The 18891-nt window shown below is 47.3% G+C and overlaps 2 protein-coding genes and 1 long non-coding RNA gene across 3 annotated transcripts; 2 read left to right on the top strand and 1 right to left on the bottom strand.

Moving 5' to 3' along the window:
• The first annotated feature begins 1912 nt into the window (after window positions 1-1912).
• igfbp1a (insulin-like growth factor binding protein 1a) lies at window positions 1913-4601 on the top strand. The gene is made up of 4 exons (XM_049722218.2): window positions 1913-2492; window positions 2662-2831; window positions 3070-3198; window positions 3490-4601. The coding sequence occupies exons 1-4, from the start codon at window positions 2108-2110 to the stop codon at window positions 3598-3600; spliced, it is 795 nt and encodes a 264-aa protein (XP_049578175.1). The 5' UTR covers window positions 1913-2107; the 3' UTR covers window positions 3601-4601.
• Window positions 4602-4955: 354 nt separating this feature from the next.
• LOC125970133 (insulin-like growth factor-binding protein 3) lies at window positions 4956-13910 on the bottom strand. The gene is made up of 4 exons (XM_049722156.2): window positions 13386-13910; window positions 11756-12075; window positions 11497-11616; window positions 4956-7188 (listed from the first exon to the last, which is right to left on the bottom strand). The coding sequence occupies exons 1-4, from the start codon at window positions 13750-13752 to the stop codon at window positions 7078-7080; spliced, it is 918 nt and encodes a 305-aa protein (XP_049578113.1). The 5' UTR covers window positions 13753-13910; the 3' UTR covers window positions 4956-7077.
• LOC125970215 (uncharacterized) lies at window positions 13618-14649 on the top strand. The gene is made up of 2 exons (XR_007482044.1): window positions 13618-13753; window positions 13878-14649. It is a non-coding gene; the product is annotated as an uncharacterized lncRNA (long non-coding RNA).
• The last annotated feature ends 4242 nt before the right edge of the window (window positions 14650-18891 follow it).

Below are 18891 nucleotides of genomic sequence, written 5' to 3'. Positions count from 1 at the left end.
CAGTAGTAAAAAGTTTGCCTTTTGCCAACCAGTCATGATTCGCGCCACATTTGCGAACTGAACTTGCTCATTATTGGCTGATGCCGTTTGCAGTTGACAGCAGCAGCATCAATTTTTGAAGGTGTTAGCAAATTCACCTTTTCCTGCTGAAAATGGCGCCATAAGTCAAGTATCCCTTTCCTTTCCAAATACATGCGTGGGGGTCCTCGCTTTTCAGCCGTTCTGTTGTGACAAAAACGTACACTGCAAAGTCGTTCAAACGTATTCGGTAAAGTCGTTTCACGTAAGCTATTACAAGTCATTGCTGTCTTGAAGATTATACTTGTCACTTATATTTGGGATTCCTGCATGATGAGGAGTAGCTAATATGAGTTGACGGTTGCAAGTTGCATCAAATTAGTGTTGCAATTTTCACAGGGTAAAATTTGAATTTTCTGAGCACGTACCCTTTTGTTTCAAAACGATCTCTCCTAACTATAATAATGACAACACACACAGTAAAGAATATATTTTGTCTCTAAATACATGAGAACAATATCACATAGATGAGGTTAGCGTTCCAGTTTTTCATTTGCAAAAATCGTTGCCCAGCCCTAAACTCAATTGAAGGAAGAGCCATTTATTGAACTGGACAAACAAACACACAGCCAAGAAAATTAACACAGTCACAATGTTTCTTTTCCATTTGTCTGACCTTTTTTGTTGAATTATTGTCAATCCTTTTTCATTGCCTGTGTAAATCGTGGCATGTGCGTAGGTTTGAATATTGAACAACATCCGAATTGGCAATTTGTGTAAAATGCCTTCACGTTGGGTGCACCTTGCAACCTTGATCCAAACGTGAGCTCACGTGACCAAGAGCCTTGGAGCAGTTGACAGATGATGCAATCCTATCAAGAAGTTGCGTGGGCCAATCACACGGGGACGCTTGTTGCATCAGAAATCGTCACCACGAACAAGCCTTCTCATGATGTTATTTTACAACAAATGTTGTACACAAACAAAATAAAAATAACAACAAGCGTGAGCTGAATTGGTGACTTGAAGGAGGTCATGCAAGAGCTGTGATTAGCTGTTGGAGCTTCAAAAGCCTCTTCCTACCCAAAGCGCGCACGCGCGTGCACTTTGAAGAACGTGCCAGTGGACACGTCAGGTCAGCGCGACCCAGCTCCGACTTCTTTTCTATTAATAAACAAGGAAAGTGGTCATTTCAACTGGCCTTGTGTTGGTTTGGAGGCCAAATTGCGACCTCACAGCTCACGCAAAAGACCGGATTTCAATTTCTCAATGTGTCCCAAGCGGGAACCGTCAATTACACAAATGTTTTGACTCAATGCGCGTCTCTCTGCGCGGATGCACTCTTTCTCTCAGATTGGAGCCAGTGTGTTCTATTCAAAGGCCCACGCACTCCGACCAGACGTGCGCAACTGCATTTTCGCTCATTACTGTATTGAGTTTCCCAAACGGGATGTAAAAAGTTCGCGGAACGCACCATGAATGGGGGCAGCTCCAAACAAAGGAGGCTTATTCACACGGGCGCTGAAAGAACCACGTCACCGTGCACTCAAACGGATTCATTCAACAATAAATCTGCTTGGGAGAACATTCCAAGTCGTTATTAAAAAAAAAAAAAAAAAATCGCCTAAAGGACAATTATTTCGTTGTCGTGGAGCCTTATAAAGTGATTAAAGTTGTTTTAGTGTGACACCCCGGTGGGAAAATCGTGTGTCCTTGCTTACAACATTGGTGTCCTCATTGGTCCACAATATGCACAAGCACGGACTATTCCAAACCAAATATTGACCGGATTGTTGTATTCAAATGAGCTGACGGGCCGACCGTTGGTGGGCCAATCAGAGGCCAGGCTATCAGTACACCTTCTTTTCTGAAATCATTCATAACGCCGATGCGTCAAACACACATACACGAGCCGGCGGCTATAAATAGGGCTGCGCGCAACGCACACAGAGACATTTCACCCCCAAATCAAAGGAAACACTCTCGTGAGCGAGATACGCTGGGAAACCGTATAACGGCTGACTTTTGACCATTCACTCGATCGCGCTACAATTTGTGTCGTTGCGTAGTGTAGTGTAAAGGCTTCGAGATGCTTTGGGGTGGATTTTACGTGAAACACGTCGTGGTGGCAGCGGTGTGCTCCGTGCTGGCAACAGGGACAGTCACGCTGGGGTCCCCGGTGTTGGCGCCGGAGCCGATCCGGTGCTCGCCGTGCACTCCCGAGAGGCTGAGCCAGTGTCCGCTGGTGGATCCCGGGTGCGCGGAGGTGCTGAGGGAGCCCGGCTGTGGATGTTGTCCCGCCTGCGCCCTGGCGGCCGATGAGCTGTGCGGCATCTACACGGCGCCGTGCGGCTCCGGACTGAGGTGCAGCCCGAAGCCCGGGGACCCCCGACCGCTACATTCTCTCACCCGGGGACAAGCCGTGTGCACGGAGAGCTCCGAGCCCAAACCGACTGAGGAGCTTCAGACACAAGGTAGGCCTTTTTCCCCCAAACCGCTTCCTACCACACGATCTAATTTATCCAGCTCAATAAATAAGCCGATTGTTCCATTCACAGCCGTTTTTTCTCTTTTTTCTCATCCCCCCCCCACCCCCCCCCGGACATCCGTTTCAATTCATCCAATTCAACGTCCCTCCTCCAGATCCGGGCGAGCAGGAGGCAGAGATGGAAAATGTCGCCGTGGTCTCGGACCCCGGCTTCACTTACTACCTCCCCGGCCAGAATAAGCCATACGACCCGAGGGCGACTGCCGACGCGCAGGAAAGCATGAAAGCCAAACTCGTCGCCATCCGCAAAAAAATAGTCGAGCAGGTGAGCATGGCAGATCCCCATATAGGCAGGCTTACGGACGCCACTGTCAATTCATCCATGGGAATTATGTTGCTAAAAGTTTTACAAGATAGATGGTACGATGGGCGCTGCCACTAGGGGGAGCCCATATGCTATTTGATACGGGGGTGCAGTTGGTGGTTTTCAGCCGACGTGGTGGCTGGCTCCAATGTGGAGAGGCTTTTGTTTAACCCTCCTGTCGCCGGTTTGCTCCACACAGGGGCCTTGTCACATCGAGCTGCAAAGAGCCTTGGAGAAAATTGCCAAATCGCAACAGAAACTCGGAGACAAGCTGACCAGATTCTACCTCCCCAACTGTGACAAACACGGGCTTTACAAGGCCAAGCAGGTTGGTACCAGCACTGCGTGACCAGCATGAGTCCAGAACAAATTTCCCAGTCAGTTCTCTTTCTAATATTCTTGAACAGTTTGCTGTCAATATAATGCAGTCCAGTTATACACTTGTGCAAATACAATCAGCACAGCAGTCGCTTGCGCTCAGGACATGAATTAAAATGTCGATACTGGGGGAATAAATAGTGGACTGCTACACACGCCAAACGTGTGCATGATCCAAATGAATCTATAAGAACTTACTTTGATGTGGAAGGTCAATTGAAATGATTTGATCTGTCCGTAGTGTGAATCATCTCTGGATGGCCAAAGGGGACGATGCTGGTGCGTGAACTCCTGGAATGGCAAGAAGATTTTAGGCTCCGGCGAGCTGTCGGCAGATTCCGAGTGCTCTTAAGCGAGAATCTCCCAAAGAAAAAGAAGCGAGCCACTGATTTTCCATTTTGATAGCTGTTTATTTATTGACCCGGTCCTTGGTGGTGTTTGAATCAGGTACACGTTGTTGTGGGACTGCTATCGCCCCGTTCTGTCCCAAAGAGAAGAGCAAGAGTCTATTTTTGTTTTTCAAAATGGAGATTTTAATATTGATACGTATTTACTTTTCATTCTATTTATTTCAGTTGGGTTGAATGTGTGCTGTTGTTGTCATTATTATTATTTTTGGTATTTATGACATTTCTGTGTTACTGTTATATATATATATATTTTTTTTTTATTGGCTGTTCAATGTGTATATATTTATCTTCGCCCTGACTAACTCCATTGCTGAGTTGAGCTCGTTGTACCGTCGAAGTTGTCTGGAGGTTTGCTTGAGACAAACCAAGCGAAAATGAAAGCACTGAGCGTTCAAATGTCAATGATTGCTGTTGTTGTTGACTTTTTTTGCTTTTAAATATTTTGATATCATTTTCTACATTGCTGCCATTTAAATGTCTTTCAAGACCTGATGCGAATCAGCATCAGCTCTTGGGAATGACTGCAAGGCTGTCCAATTGGAACAAGGACGTAGTCTCAAAAAACATCTCCCCGGCCGGGTTCCGCGCGGGCGCCGCCATTTTGACGCACCTCCGCTCAGACGGGTATTTCAACATTTACCTACCTCCAGTATTGATGTGTCCCCTCGCAATTGTGTTTGTGTGTCTGTCGACAAGACTTGCTACTCGACCTCGTATGTTGCCGTTCTCTCGGGATAAGAACACGTGACCACATGGAAGGAGTCCCACGCTTGAACCGTGCTGTGGTTCCCGAGTGGCACCTCTCTTCTGATCTACATGCTGCTGTTGGAGAGGATTGTTTCTATTGATTCCAAAGAGACTAACCGACCGCTTGCTCACTTTTGTAATTGAGATGTAATGTAAGAAACCCAAAGGTGATATATTTAATAAAAACATGACTTAACCCCGGCTTGTGCGTGGTGCTATCAAAGGGGAGGCGGTGTTAACTTTAGCCAGCTGGGGCCAGGCCATTGAGCCGCGCGCTACCTTTTGACCCACTCTGTTTGCCCCGCTCGAGAACAGGAATGCGCTTTGGCCTCCCGTGCCCGCTGCCAGCCCGCTTGGCACCGACGGATTTATTTTTATTCTTTACAAACGGAACCTTCGCTTGATCCTTATTGACACATTCCGAGACAGAATGATTGCATTGGTGGGAAACAGCAGCAGATTTGTTACTCCGCAGAAGCAAAGACAACAGAGCGACGCTTTTCCGATGTTGTGCTGCAATACTCATAACCAAACTAAGTGACAAACGTCATTTTCACGTGTTCATCTTTTATTAAAAAAAACACAACAACATTAAATACAAATAATATTTCAAAGCAAACCGGTTTCGTGATTGGATAATGCAATACATGTGAGGATTCTAGTTTAGTATCAAGAAATGCTCCAAAAATAAACTTGGAAGGATCAAGGTAACATTTAAACTGTGCACAGAGATCCTTAACATGGCCAGCGGGCAAAAAGGTCAAAATAAAAAAACAAAACTGAGTGTCAACCTGGCTTTGAGGCAAGATGGCAGCGTGGGCAGACGTAACGTTGTGAAAAAGTCACCAGTGGAGAAAAGGAGCAAGAGAAGAAATTGGATGTTACAAAGTCAACATGAAGTAGTGATTCCATTCCCCAAAAAGCGTTTTGAGTTTGCTGTGCAATTCACGAGAAACCGAGTTTGGATAAGCTTATAAATCTTTTCAGATAAATAGTTCATATTTGGAAGAACTGTTCGCCGAGTGGCCAGAAAATACAAAAAGACACATGTAGGGAGGAAATAGCTTTGACATCTTAATTCCTTATCCTCCCCTTGCAACAAGTCTCGCAGTACCGCCGGGCTCGGGTCTCTCAATTTGAGCAAGTGCTAGCGAGCTACTGGGACGCCAGCGCCTCGGAGACCGGCGGGCCTCCTCCCGCTCGTGTCGATCTTTGCTAGCGCGTGCGTCCACCTTGTACACATTTGTGGGCAAGCTTTGATCAAAGAAACACAACAACAATCAAAATGCAAATAGTTGCAACGCTATGCTCACCCGTCAAAAGTCCTGGTGCGGCTTCCGTTTTTTTCTCCTTCTTTCTAGCAACCCCAACCTGGCCGGTTTCTGAGTTACAGATTGAACATACACTTTCTGTCAGGAAACGTATGCAGATGCAAAGAGACCCAATTTTGATTTGCACAGGTGCAGCTAAAGTGCTTTAAGTGCTTGTGCTTGTAGCATAGGGGTAGCCTGTACCAGCGGCGGTGTGACCTAATCCCGCCAGGCTCACACGTTTCAACAAGCCACTGACAGGATGTGAGGAGCGCTATTGTCTTCGAGTCGCGTTCGAAAAACAAACAAATGGGACAGACACGGCCAAAGGATGGAATCTCAGCGCCGCTCGGACGGACAAGAACGAGAAAAGGAACCAGGACAGGATTGGGAGGATCGTGGACGGACAGGAGCAGGTGGTGGCAACAGACGAGAGGAGGAGGGCGCACAACGGTCCGTCTGTGATAAAAGCTCATCACGGAATTGCTGATGCCTCTACGATGACAAACATCAGCTTTGGGCTATTTTCTGATGCCGCCACTGCTATAATACTTTGCCGTAGACCGAACATGAAGATCCGAGTGGCTCAGATAGGTCCTTTAATTCAATAAGAGGTGTTTTAATTCAAGAAGTTGATTTTTAATTATCTTTCGATTGCTGTAATTGCTGCTAATTACATGTACGGCTGAGGGGGTGTATTTGATACTCAAGATCGATTTGCTATGGCGGTAAGGCATGTAAAGGTCACGTTTAAGGCACGATCCGGTCTGCAGCTGATCCTTTCCTGCTACAAGCAGTTGAGCGGCGAGATGGATGCAGCCGTGAAGTTGCGCTAAATAGGAAGACGATGCCCTGCCGTGCCATCATCCTGCTCTTCAGAAGCGACCCTGAGACACTTGTTTTGATTTGACCAATGGTACAAGGCCTGCAGTTGCTTAGCCATGTAGCGCTTAGTATCGACACAAACACTTTTTGGGAAAACACTTCTTGCTCAACATGCAGCCATAGACGAGATACAAGCGATCCCACTTGGACACGAGCGCCGGCAGACTGGCGCTGGCACGTTTGCAGACGGGCAAACATTGATACGGAGGCGCTGCATTTTGGGGCTCACAGTCACAAAAAAGTTATTTAAAAGTGAGTGGAAAATTCCCTCATTTCTCTCCCTTCCTAGCAAAAATAGTGCACATGGTGAAATTCTTGGCGTTTCAACGTTTTCTTCCTTTTAGCTTGAACGTTTTCTGGAGAACCAACAGAGGAACTCAGCACGGAACAGGTAGTTGCTATGGATGGGCAGCTTGGCGGACAGGTGCTCCACCCCTTCCCCTCTCTTTCTTTCCCTTTCTTGCTTCCTCGCTTCCTTCATTGGCTCTCCCGGTTGTGACACTGTTTGTCGTCATGATCGTCATAGGGCTGTCCGTATTTGTCCACACACCAGCAGTATCCCCGCCTTCGGCCCTTGGACGGACGGCACTGCAAAGAGAAGAGGTGGCGAAAGTTCAGTCTCGTCATCAATGACAGCAGGCAAGACTGCAGGTGGTCCCCTCACTTTGACACATCTCAAATGTTCCTCACCTTCCATCCTTCGCCGAGCATTTTGGACAATATTTTGAAAACAGATTAGGGTTCCCATGGTGAAGAATAATCCGGGTAGGAACGTCCATCTAGAAAGGTGGATGTGTTTATTCTAATAATAGTTTAGCTACACCTCCATGGCCAATGTAGGCTAAGCTGCAGGAGAGCTCCAATAAGACAAAGGTCAGTCATTGTTGACGGAGAAACGAGCTTTCTCAAAGCATGCAAATCAACGGGTGGCGTCTGACCCAGGACGGATTCATGACTTGACAATGTGGTATGACCCAAGACTTTTGTCCGGAAGAGTCCGTTAATGCTAAAAACAGTGCAAGATGATGTGAGTATAATGATCAGAGTGATGCTTTCACAACATGAGCAACATGCAAATCAATCTCTTTCCATCATTTCGAAATGGAAGGCTCGGAATGAGAAACACTGAGTGAGAAAGTGTGACGGTAAACACGCCGTTGCTACAATATTTGCCAAGGCCAGTCGAAGGGTTGCGGGGAAACCAATGATGCTATTCTGGGAGTCTGGCAGAGACTCAAAATCATCTGGAAATGATTATGGCCTGCGAGTGCACCAGGGAGAGTGCAACAGGGCGTGTGCATGCTCTCCCCCAACCCAAACGTATGTCAACAAGCAACATGTTGCGCAAATCAGCTCCTCTTATTTATTTATTTATTGTTGTGTTATTTATTCATTATTTATTCAGCACACTTTTGTTATACTTGTTTACTTGTTTGTCTGTTGTGAGCCATGTCTTGTCACCGTGGGATAGGGGGGAACGAAATTTCGGTTTCTTTGTGTGTCTTTGGCATGTGGAGAAATTGACAATAAAGCTGACTTTGACTTTTTGACTTTGATACTTTGGCTTGCGTCATTCACCCTAACCCCACCGTATTTTTCTGGCCCAGTCCAAATGGAAGAAAGGCACGTAAGGTCAGGTCCAAGACACGTCAAAATACAAGCACACGCATGTGCACCTCAGCACTCGTATAAAATGGTCCACGGGCTTTTGTAGAGTGGCAACTTTATGAGCTCAACACCATGTACACATTGAATGACACATTACTTTGGGCCGGGGTTTGCATTGGTGCACGATGTATAATCCTGGTGGCCAATATCTTTTTCATTCCTTTCGGGAAACACGGCTGCGGCACACGATCAGGGTTTGTGTGAGTGTGAGCAGGTGTCAGCTTCCAGTGTAGTCAAGAGACAATCAAAGGCGCTTCATCACCCTGTTCAAATACAAAAGCAGCGACGACTGCTGCCGTCTGGGTCCGACATGTCTCATTCGGCTGATGCTAACAGTGTTGAGGTTTTTGTTTTCTTTTTGGACTAACTCCATTTCCACCCCCCTTGTCCTCTTGTCTTTCTCTGTTTTTGCCCCCCTCCCCTCAAAACCCCACGCCCTTCTTCTGTAGCCTCTTTAGGTGCCCTCAACTCTGTGGCCACCAGCTTCTATTTTTGACCTGACCCAGCGGACGAGAGGAGCTTAACATTGTGTTACTCTGCCCTGCTTAATGATGACACTCAATGTGTGTGCGCATCTGTGTATGTCAAGGGGAAAGAGCGAGGAGGGATAGGAAGTATTCTGTAGTACGCAACGTATGCATCGCCCGGTTGCTGGGCTACCTTTTAGTTCCCACTCAAGTTGCTCTTGCAGTGCAAATGTCTGCATGCGTTTTGCAAAATGTGGAGGTCAACTAGAATCCAAGAACAGTTTGAGGACGTTTTAGGAGCTGCCAATCGGGAAAACAAAATCAAATTAAGAAATAATACAAATGTGTGTTTACAGTCAGCATCATTAAGGTGACATAAAGGCCGCTTGTGTTACAAGACCCCATGTTGACCCGCTGAATGACAAATAACGGAATGGCCAAATTTAAACGCGTGTTTGTCGATTATATTCTTAGACATGTTGGTATTGGTTGCTCAACTCATGAATGTTACATGATACAAACAGCCAACATGGCTGGCTGACAGGGAACAAAGGCTCAATTAAAAATCCGGGCATGGAACAGAGCATGTGAGAGAGTTGAGCAGTTATTATAAAGTGATTGCGGTGGCCGCATACATTTGCGCACATCCCCTCAATACGGCAGCCCTGCCTAACGCGACACGGAGTGAAGGAAGGAAGGAAGGAAGGAAGGAAGGAAGGAAGGAAGGAAGGAAGGAAGGAAGGAAGGAAGGAAGGAAGGAAGGAAGGAAGGAAGGAAGGAAACGGGCACATAGGCACCTGGCTGCCATGCTCAGGCCGCCGCCCCTCCCCCCTCCTCTTAACACACACACACTAACTCTGAAACTGTTGTCCCATTCACAAGCGCGTGCATGCAGGCTGATTCCAGGCCAAGCAAGGAAGGATGGCCTGGATGAGTGCAATCATGGAATCCATAGGATGGCATGGATGACAGTGCTCAATAACCAAAATCAATACCGGAGGGAACGCGTGTGTGTGTGTGTGTGTGTGTGTGCGTGTGTGTGTGTGTGTGTGTGTGCGTGTGTGTGTGCGTGTGTGTGCGTTCGTGTGTGTGTGCGTGCGTGTGTGTGTGTGTGTGTGTGTGTGTATGTGCATAAGAGTCAGACGGGAAGGGAGAAGTTTTGAGACTGATGACTGTAATGAATGGGTCAGCACAGGCTACGCGTGGCCTGGGCTGGGATACTGAAGCAATTCATTTAGCTGCAGCTAAAAATAGCTTGTTCTTTGGCCAAGGTAGACTCACACAGCTCAGACGCCTCCCAAGGCACTCGGATTACCAGCAACACACAGATGAGATGCACATTGACACTTCATTCAAACTGCACATTGAGCAACTTGTCTGTCAGTGGCATGTTTTCCATCCGCTATGTGGCTCCACCCCAAAAGTGATTTTGAAAAAAAAATCAATAAATAGAAGGCCAAGTGTTACTTTTTTAGTTGGGTTGATGATTTCGGATTTAAAAGATGGTTTGCAGGTGTTAGTGTTGAGGTTAGCGTTGGGGTTATTCTATAATCTTTGTCTTTGCGGGGCCCTCTTTGGCCTTTAACATTACTTGACCATAAACTGGTCGAACTTATGGCGAGGAATTGCGGAGGTGAAGCCTCCTGGGGAGCAGTTGACGGCAGCAGTGAAGGTGAAAACATGTTAGCAGTTTGAAACGATTGGAGATGAAGTTTCAGTTAATCATAGTGTAAGCTTAGGCCTTTTTTCTTCACTCAGCTCAGCCCCTCCCATTCCTAGACCCCCCCCCCCCCCGTGCAATCTCCTTTTCACAGTATTGTCACCCTAGACGGTTCACACGGTCTCCTTTTCAGCGTGTTTCCGGTCATAAATCTGCAGCACACGGTGAAGACGCATTCCCTCCGATGGCTTTAATAGTCCGCACCCCTGCAAGCCTCCAAATAAGCCAAGGCCGATAAGGCTTGGCACGCTCGCGTAGACTATGAGCAGAGCTGACACATTCCTGATGGATATTTGTTGACAGAACCGAGTCAAGGAACAACGAAGACCCTTGTTTTGCAAACCGGGATGAAACAGCGCTTTGGCCAACGTTACACGACGAGAGCATCTCTCTGATGACGTGTGCGTCCGTTGTGGCTTGTTTTGATTGTCAAATAGCGCTACTCTCCACCACGATGCAATACCCCGGACAAAAACCCCAGCACAAGAAAAGTGTGCCTCAAATGCACTGTTGTAGTTCTCGTGATTAGTCTCGACACCACTTTTCAACGGTGGCGTTGCCATTTATGCAACATGTTTGAGTGTCCTCATCTCCTCCTTCTCAAATAGGTTGACTTTGGGTGGCCTGAGCCTGGACCACAGACGAGAAAAACTCAACCACCATTTGTTCTTCGCCTCACCAAGAGAAGCCCACGCCTCCTCCACCAAAACTACCACCATCCATACGTTCCGCTGGCACCACATCTGCCGTGCCACACACGCTCCAGAACCGCATTCTTCCAGGCCTACCCCCCACACGCACCCACACCGCACACCTGACCGACCTCATTTCCTGTCAGGCATGAGTCAGACGCCTGCACCGACTGCACTAATACATGGTTGCAGTCATTCCGATAATATAGTGTTGATGTGGCTGTCAAGGCAACCGGAGCAGCAAAAAGGAGGGGGTGGGTGGGGGTGAACTTGTGAGGATTCCATCAAAGTGCTCAGGCATATGCTGGGTCTGTCTACAGGTGTTTTGCAGAAGGTGTGTGGGGGTCACCTGTCTTTTCTTATAGAAGCCTCTTCTGTCACAGTTGGGTATGCGGAAGCCTCTTGGGTTGAGCGCGTTGCTGATTTTGAGACCGTTGAGTATGCTTTCCATCTCCCGTCGACATGGGCCCTGCACACACACACACGAAATCGAGAGATTTGTGTTTGCAAAAAAGACACTTGCATAGAACGCATGCCCTGCAAATTATAAATCAATTGATGTAGCATTATTTTGTTTTTTGGCAGACATCTGCTTGGGTTTGACTTACATACGCGGTCTCCCGTTTGTTCTCCAAGGAGAAGTTCTGCATGTCCATATTGGCTCCCTCTGACACTGACTCCACTTTGTAGCTGTGAGTCTTCCTGTTTTGCTCTTTCTTTATCAGCTTGTTGTGCAAGGGGGACCTGGGGTCCATCGCGCCTCTGCTCGGCCCCCCTTTGACAGTCGGTAAAGTGGGCGAAGAGTGCGACGCGCTCGACGCGCTCGACGCGCTCGACGCGCTCGACGCGCTCGACGCGCTCGATGCCCTCAACGTCACCGTCACCGTCTTGTTGGCAAGACCTTCCTCCACCTGATTTCGCCCACTGTCTGCACAAGGAAAATAAAACACAGGCTCATCAGAACATCAATTACAGAATGTTTGGCGTCATCAATGAAATGCTGTTTTTATTTTGGAATCTTTGCTTGTTAGTTTGACTGTTTGTTAGCTGGAAACTATCTGGTCCAGCAAGGAGGACAGACGACAACAAGACGGGCTTGCAGTTATGTAGGATCCAGTCTACACTTGAGTCTGCACACGTGTTTAAATTTGTAGCAAGCGTCACAAAGGTCGAGTCATTAACAAGTTAGCCCAAAGCCAGCGACAGGACCACGCATATCATTTTTAATTGGGCTGTGGCAAACGGATCCGGTGTGATTCAAAGGGCAAAAAGTCGAGTCGTTTTCATTCGCAAAGCATCGATTCATATGGTGGTTTAACTCAGGGCGTTTGACGTATAGAGCAAGCCAATGTTAGCCGATGACAGAAGACTGCACACAAATTTGGGAACCTGCAGGCGGCTGCACTTACAAATGGACCAATGAGGATCCACCTTGTCATGCGCAGTGGAGATGAAAAAAAAATGCAGTTTCCTCATCTTTCACCAAGTTGTGTGTGTTTGGAAGTGTGACTGGTGGATGGATGCTGCACGCAGGCCAACCGATGTGTTTGCGGGGCAATTTGGCTGCTGGGTGAAAGATTTGCTGCAGCCAAACCCAAAGGCCAAAGACAAGAAAAGCACACAGAGATTTGGATTCCTGACGTCAGCAGTGCCTAAACACACAAGAGTGTGTGTATTCACACGCCAGTGGCGTGTGTGCCGTCTCACCACTGTGAACACCGCCGTGCTCGTTCACACCAAATATCTTGAGGTTGTAGCGAGATGGAGGGAGGGAAAACTGCTTTGTCAGCGATGAGGGATGATGTAGCGCTAAAATGCCGAGCCACATTCCACAACAGCGTGCGCAAACACATCAAGTTTGCGGGTGGTTGAGCGCACAGTGCAACAAATTTCACTGCTGTGGAATTTGTTAAATGATATTAATTCGCTCATGAGTCAAACGTGGCCTCTTAAGCCACTAAAAGCACTGAGGTAAAGGCAAGGTGCAAAAGAAAGCAACATGACATTTTGCGATAGAGCGATATCTCCTCTGGAAGACGCCACGCAAGGCAGCAAGCCCAAATCTGCACATGTCAAAAATGAAGCATTGCAAAGTGAGCAGCTGCAGAAGCAGCAGCAGCTGCAGAAGCGGCGGCAGCGGCGGCAGCAGCAGCGGCAGCAGCGACAGCAGCGGCAGCAGCGGCAATGACGCTCGCGATTGGCAAGCCTCGCGTGTCACGCTCGTGCACCGGTGCCTACCTTGTTTTTGCGCCGGAACCAGGATGGCGTGTACTTTTTTGGACGGCGCGCTCGCGCACACCCCCCGTCCCTCCAGCAGAGCTTGCAGGGGCCGGCTCTCCCCGAGCTGCTGCTGGCAGGTGAGCGCCGAGCCGCAGCGCGCCGTGTACACTCCGCACGGCTGCCCTTGGCCGAGGGCGCACGTCACGCAGCAACCGCATCCCGGCTCCCGCAGCCGCTCGGCGCAGTCCTTGGGCAGAGGCTTGCAATGCAGGAGCGCCGCGGCGTCGCACGGCTCGCAGCGGACCACCGGCCCCACGGCAGCGACACCCGATCGCGCGAACACGGCCAGCGTGGCCGTCAGACACAGCAGGCAGAGCGCGGGCATAGTACGTGCCGATTGCGTTTGTCACAACGAGTGAACGCAGTTGGAGTTTGCTCTCGGTGGCGCCGCGAGCCGGCTAGCCTTCTCCATCTGTATTTTCTTTGACGCGCACTTCTCGTTTTATACAGGAGGGGAAAAGGCCAAGAAGTCACTCCCTCCCCCGTATGAATAATGTAAACGGAGAGTCCAGACATGAGGGACCGCGATAAACATCCGCTAGGAAGACGAAGCTACTCACTCCGATGGGCCGGCCGTCTGCGCAACCTGTTCTGCTGCGCAATAGGAGAAAAGAAATTGCAGCGCATAAAAAAAAAAGTTGGGAAAAACTTGGACAAAGTGCATCATGATTTCATGCTCCAGTGCAGGCGTTTGTGTTTGAGTTGTCGTGACAGTTTTCTATCACCAATTGGTGGCGCAGTTAAAGTGACTCAGTGAGTCAAAATTACACTAAAGTGACATTTGGAAAAGTCAAGTCAAGTCAAGTCAAGTTTATTTGTATAGCCCTAAATCACAGACAGTCTCAAAGGGCTTCACATAGCCAAAATTGACAATTATTCTCAAAAACGTTTCCTTGGAGGCAATACAAAAATGTTTGGCAGTATTTGTCCTTCATGTTAATACACTAAAGCAGTATTTTTTGTGTGTATTTGTGCAACCAGCTGCAGCCAAAGAAATGTTGCTTTACGGACTGTTTGGGATTGTCATACCTGCAGCTATAGCGCGTCATCTTCAGCATGCCAGCGGACCCCACAAGATTTGGAAGGCAACATTGGGATTGTGCAGGCGCAGCACACCCCCTCCCCAGCCCCCCGCAGCCCCTGGATCCAGCATAGCCTCTCGTTATGCAATAACAAACGCCAGAGTTGGGTACACACTGAGAAAATAAAGCAATCAGTATCAGTCATTGTGTGATTTCCACCACAGAAGCAGAAAAGGTGTTGAGACTACATTCTGAATAACAAGCAAAGTGTAAGGAAACACTCGCCCAATAGCAATAACATTTGTCGGGCTAGGGTGACTTTTTCTTCTGACTTGATTCTCCGCAGTAACACTCAACTTCTGTCGACCTTTTGCTTTGTTTGTTGTCACGCTGTCCGCACGAGGTTTTGGTTACCTCCCAATTTAAGCAATTCAGCAAAACGCTGACCCCACTTGCCAGCCCCCAAGTTTTTTTTGCCATGCAAGTGGCAGAGTTGAACTTCACGTCTCAGGGTCGGACTGATGATGACTTGAAAATCGGTCTGGATGACCGATGATTTTGCTTTCCAAGTGCAATGTCATTGACAGTTTGTCGTTTCCCTTTCAAGGAACGTCTTTCTCTTTGGACTTTGGGCAGTCCGCTCAACGATCGTCTGGGTTACATTGCCACAATGTAGCACATTTTGGGACGCAAATCATTTGTTTGGAAATGCAAAGTCAGATCAGTGATGCTGGCGCATTGCACTTTATCATTTGAGGTTTCTGGAAGCTGAAAGATGTGAACTGATTTATTTGTTTGCCTCCACCCTGAGGGACAACGTTGCGCTCTTTGCACCAAAGTTGTCACTTGCCTCATTTCATGTTGTGCCTCATCGAAGAAAAATTGACATTTTGCACAAATGGGGTTGAGGACGCAGAGCAGGAGGTATCAGAGAGTGTCACTCACCGTAAGAGGATTGCCACCTTAACCTTAGCACTCAGGTAGGAGGCAGGGAAAAGCACGCGGGTTGCATGCTCAAATGCTGACTCACTTCGAGGGTCACGATTTTCTTCCCTTTTTTCACGTTGCAGAGATTCTGCAAAGGTCAAATCAACAACTTGAGTGAGATTTGGCCTGTCGTTTGTGTGCCAATGTATTTGGAGTGGTGCAAATTAGCCATGGCGTCCGCTTCCTGTTTGTGAAATTCCCACAAAGCAGGTTAGTCAACACAACTGATACAAAATGGGTTTGGTGGTGGGGGCTGTCAGGAAAAGATTGATCAAAATGATGACACTTGCAAGCACGGCGATGCCCACTTTATAAATCTCTCTCCCTTACGAGGCCTTGAGAAGAACACATTTCCCGTCAAACGTTGAGAAGCGTACGCACGGTCCAATTTTGGTCCTCGCAAGGAAGGACGCATTTTTATGAGTGAAAAAAAAAATTAATCTGGCTTCAGAAATAGATTTGCATCCCAACGAATTTTCACTGTTCTGAGACACGACGGGGGCGCAAGAACTGTTGTCTGTTTAAGATGTTCACATTGAGATTTGTGGGACTTGGTGAACTGAATTACGACCAAATGTTCAACAAAAATCACAAACACATTGTGCAGTCTGGAAGAAATTTTGTGACCCCACAAAACATTCAGCTATTCCGATATAGGAATGATGAAAAATAGTTTAAAGTAAGCCCATTTTGGAACATCTCTGACCAGGTGGATGGAATGTCACTTTTAAGCAATGTGAAAATTAAGCCAGCAGTTCTTGGTCCAGCAGAAACATTTGGTGTGGTGCCAACAACTTGAGCACAGCAGATTCATATTTCCTGACCGTATAGCAGAATATATTTTTGCAACGGAGCACTGTGAAATTCCTCATGACAATTTGATGTCTGACACAAAATGTTTGGGACTTCTTGTCCTAATGAGGGAAAGAATGGGTGTGTGAGTGAGAAAGAGAGGCGGGGAAAAATGGAGCGCACGCACACACACTCATCAAGTTTTACACACGGTCGGACACACAAAAACGCACACACACACGCACACACTCGGAAGGCCACAAGTTTCTAATTATATCCTGACTTTCAAATAAAAAGCGTTTACAGCCAATGGGTTTGCGTAAGTGCCATTGGTGTCCGTATGGCGCGATGAAACCAATTGTAGACTTGATTGCTTTCATTTGCCGTGGCTTTATGTTGTGTTGCCAAGCCCTCAAAGCAAACCAAAAAGCATATTTGGCCACTAATGACTGTGTGATTTGTAGAGTCTGTCTTTGAGATTGGGGTGTCTGTGTGTTCAAACCAGCAGTAATTAGACCTCTGGAGCTGCACAAAGTACAAAACACATTTAAAAGAAATGCTCCGCTTCCCTGAGAGACTGCACGTTGTGGTTTGGGCATCACGCTCGACAGTCGCTGCAGGAAAAAACAAAGGCACATGAGCACTATGTACATATGTATGCATGGATGCATGTGTTTGAATGTATGTACATGTATATCATATGCGCACATATACTTATGTATACATATAGTATATGTATGTACATATGTATATGTATGCATATATTCTGTTGTATGAATGGCAGTAAATGGGTACACAGGTTGGTTGAGTTATTTGTCATGCCTGCCACTACTGGAATAGAAACAATAATAATTCAAATATCACTACAATAACAATAATAGTAATAAAAAAAAAATAATGCCATGAATCTATACTTTTACTCTACAAACATTTTTCTTTTGAAGTCAACATGTATCAAACCGAAAACACTGACCACTCAACCGAGAATGGAAGCGAACCGTTCCAGTATAACGTACGTTTAGCTTTGACGCAGTTTCAGAGTGTGACACAAGGAGAACATGGAGCATTTTGATTGGCTTAACAGCAGGAGTTAGTCGAGCATAGGCAGCACCCCGCCGAGCAGACAGAAAGCAGATTCCTTCTCTTCTTTGTCCTCACTGAGTGCTCACCCGAGTTTGATTTCAGGTTCACAAAGAAGCAGATGACTCTTTTTTACAGCCTCAAACTTTCTACTTCCTGCTCTTCTTGTTATGACTCACTTGAGAGGAACAATTTTATGAAGAAGCGCTGATGTTTTTTTTGGTTCCATGTCTCTGTCAAGTGATTTCTAATGACACACTAGTCTTGTGGCCGCAACATATATTTTGAAGTCAATGAATCAGGCAGTCCATGTCTCATTAAGTTGAAAGCGCCGCTTTGAGCCACAAAAGTACACGGTGCTCTGGATCCCGGCCATTCGCACCAAAAGGCGGGCGAGCTACGACACCAACATCACACGAGTGTAAACAGGGCTTCTCCATGTGTGTGTTTGCTGTACTCACTCCCGAGACATATGTCTGTCAGCAAAAGCTGAGGAAGACAATGACGTTTGACACGACAGAGTGCCGGGCTGTCCGTATGTCTGTCTGTCTGTCCGTCTATCAAAAAACTACTCGGTAGATGATGAGATGATAAAAAAGAGGATCCCTTTCCACGTTGGACCACATTTACTGGGGGGGAAGGCCGGAGCCTGTGCAAAAGTCACGTCACAGGTGATCAATATATGTTCTTGTTGTTGCGTTTGGGTCAGTTGGCCTGATGAGCACATGAGCTGCCCGTTTAGCACATCAGCGTTCTTTCTTTATTGGAGGCACCTCGAAGCTGGCTTGCAGGTGTCAGATGAAATGTTGGGAGGTCCCGAGCGCAGACATCAAAAGGATGCACCAGCCATGAGTCACATGTCCCCCAGCTCCGGATCGCCATCCGGCATCGTGAAAACACTTGCACGAGATCAAAACACTCGGAATGTAAAGTGGGAAATGACGCCTCGCGCAAGAATGTCATCAAAGCGCATTTTGGAGCCTTCCGCAACAGGGCCACACGAGTTGCCTTGGAGCTTGACCTTGTGTGTGTGTGTGTGTGTGTGTGTGTGTGTGTGTGTGTGTGTGTGTGTGTCTGTGCGTCTGTGTGTGTGTGTCTGTGTGTGAGGTTAAGATGAGTGCACGTGCATTCCGTTCATTCAGCCAAGAGGCGTCAGCATGCTTGTGAGTATTTGTCAGCGAGCGACTTTGCCAGTGGGATTTTCAAAGCATCTTTATATTTTCTTTATTAGACGCAGGATATCATCACGCGACATCAAAGCTTGGAGGTTCAGTGCATCATGTTCAAATTGTTGGAAGAATTTGAGACTGTTTTTACTCAGCGCAGAGTGTCTCTTTTCAAAATGTTCTGGAAATGAAATGCGGCTGTGTTGGAAACCAAACAATTTGCCGTTCGTTATGTTTACATGCACTAAAAAGTACGGCAATTTGATGAAATGGATTGAAAGCAGATGTCTCAAATGTATGGAAATATCTTGATCTGACGGGACCAACATTTAAAAAGTTGTATTTCCGCCAGCAGTGAGTCAGGGAAGGACGGATTAGATTTTGGAAACAGCAGGACAGCAGGGCAAGCCGAGCACT

Source organism: Syngnathus scovelli, chromosome 10, assembly GCF_024217435.2.
Source record: "Syngnathus scovelli strain Florida chromosome 10, RoL_Ssco_1.2, whole genome shotgun sequence".
Lineage (NCBI taxonomy): Eukaryota > Metazoa > Chordata > Actinopteri > Syngnathiformes > Syngnathidae > Syngnathus > Syngnathus scovelli.
Note: the sequence above shows the minus strand (reverse complement) of the source record. Positions and strands in the feature narration are given on the sequence as shown.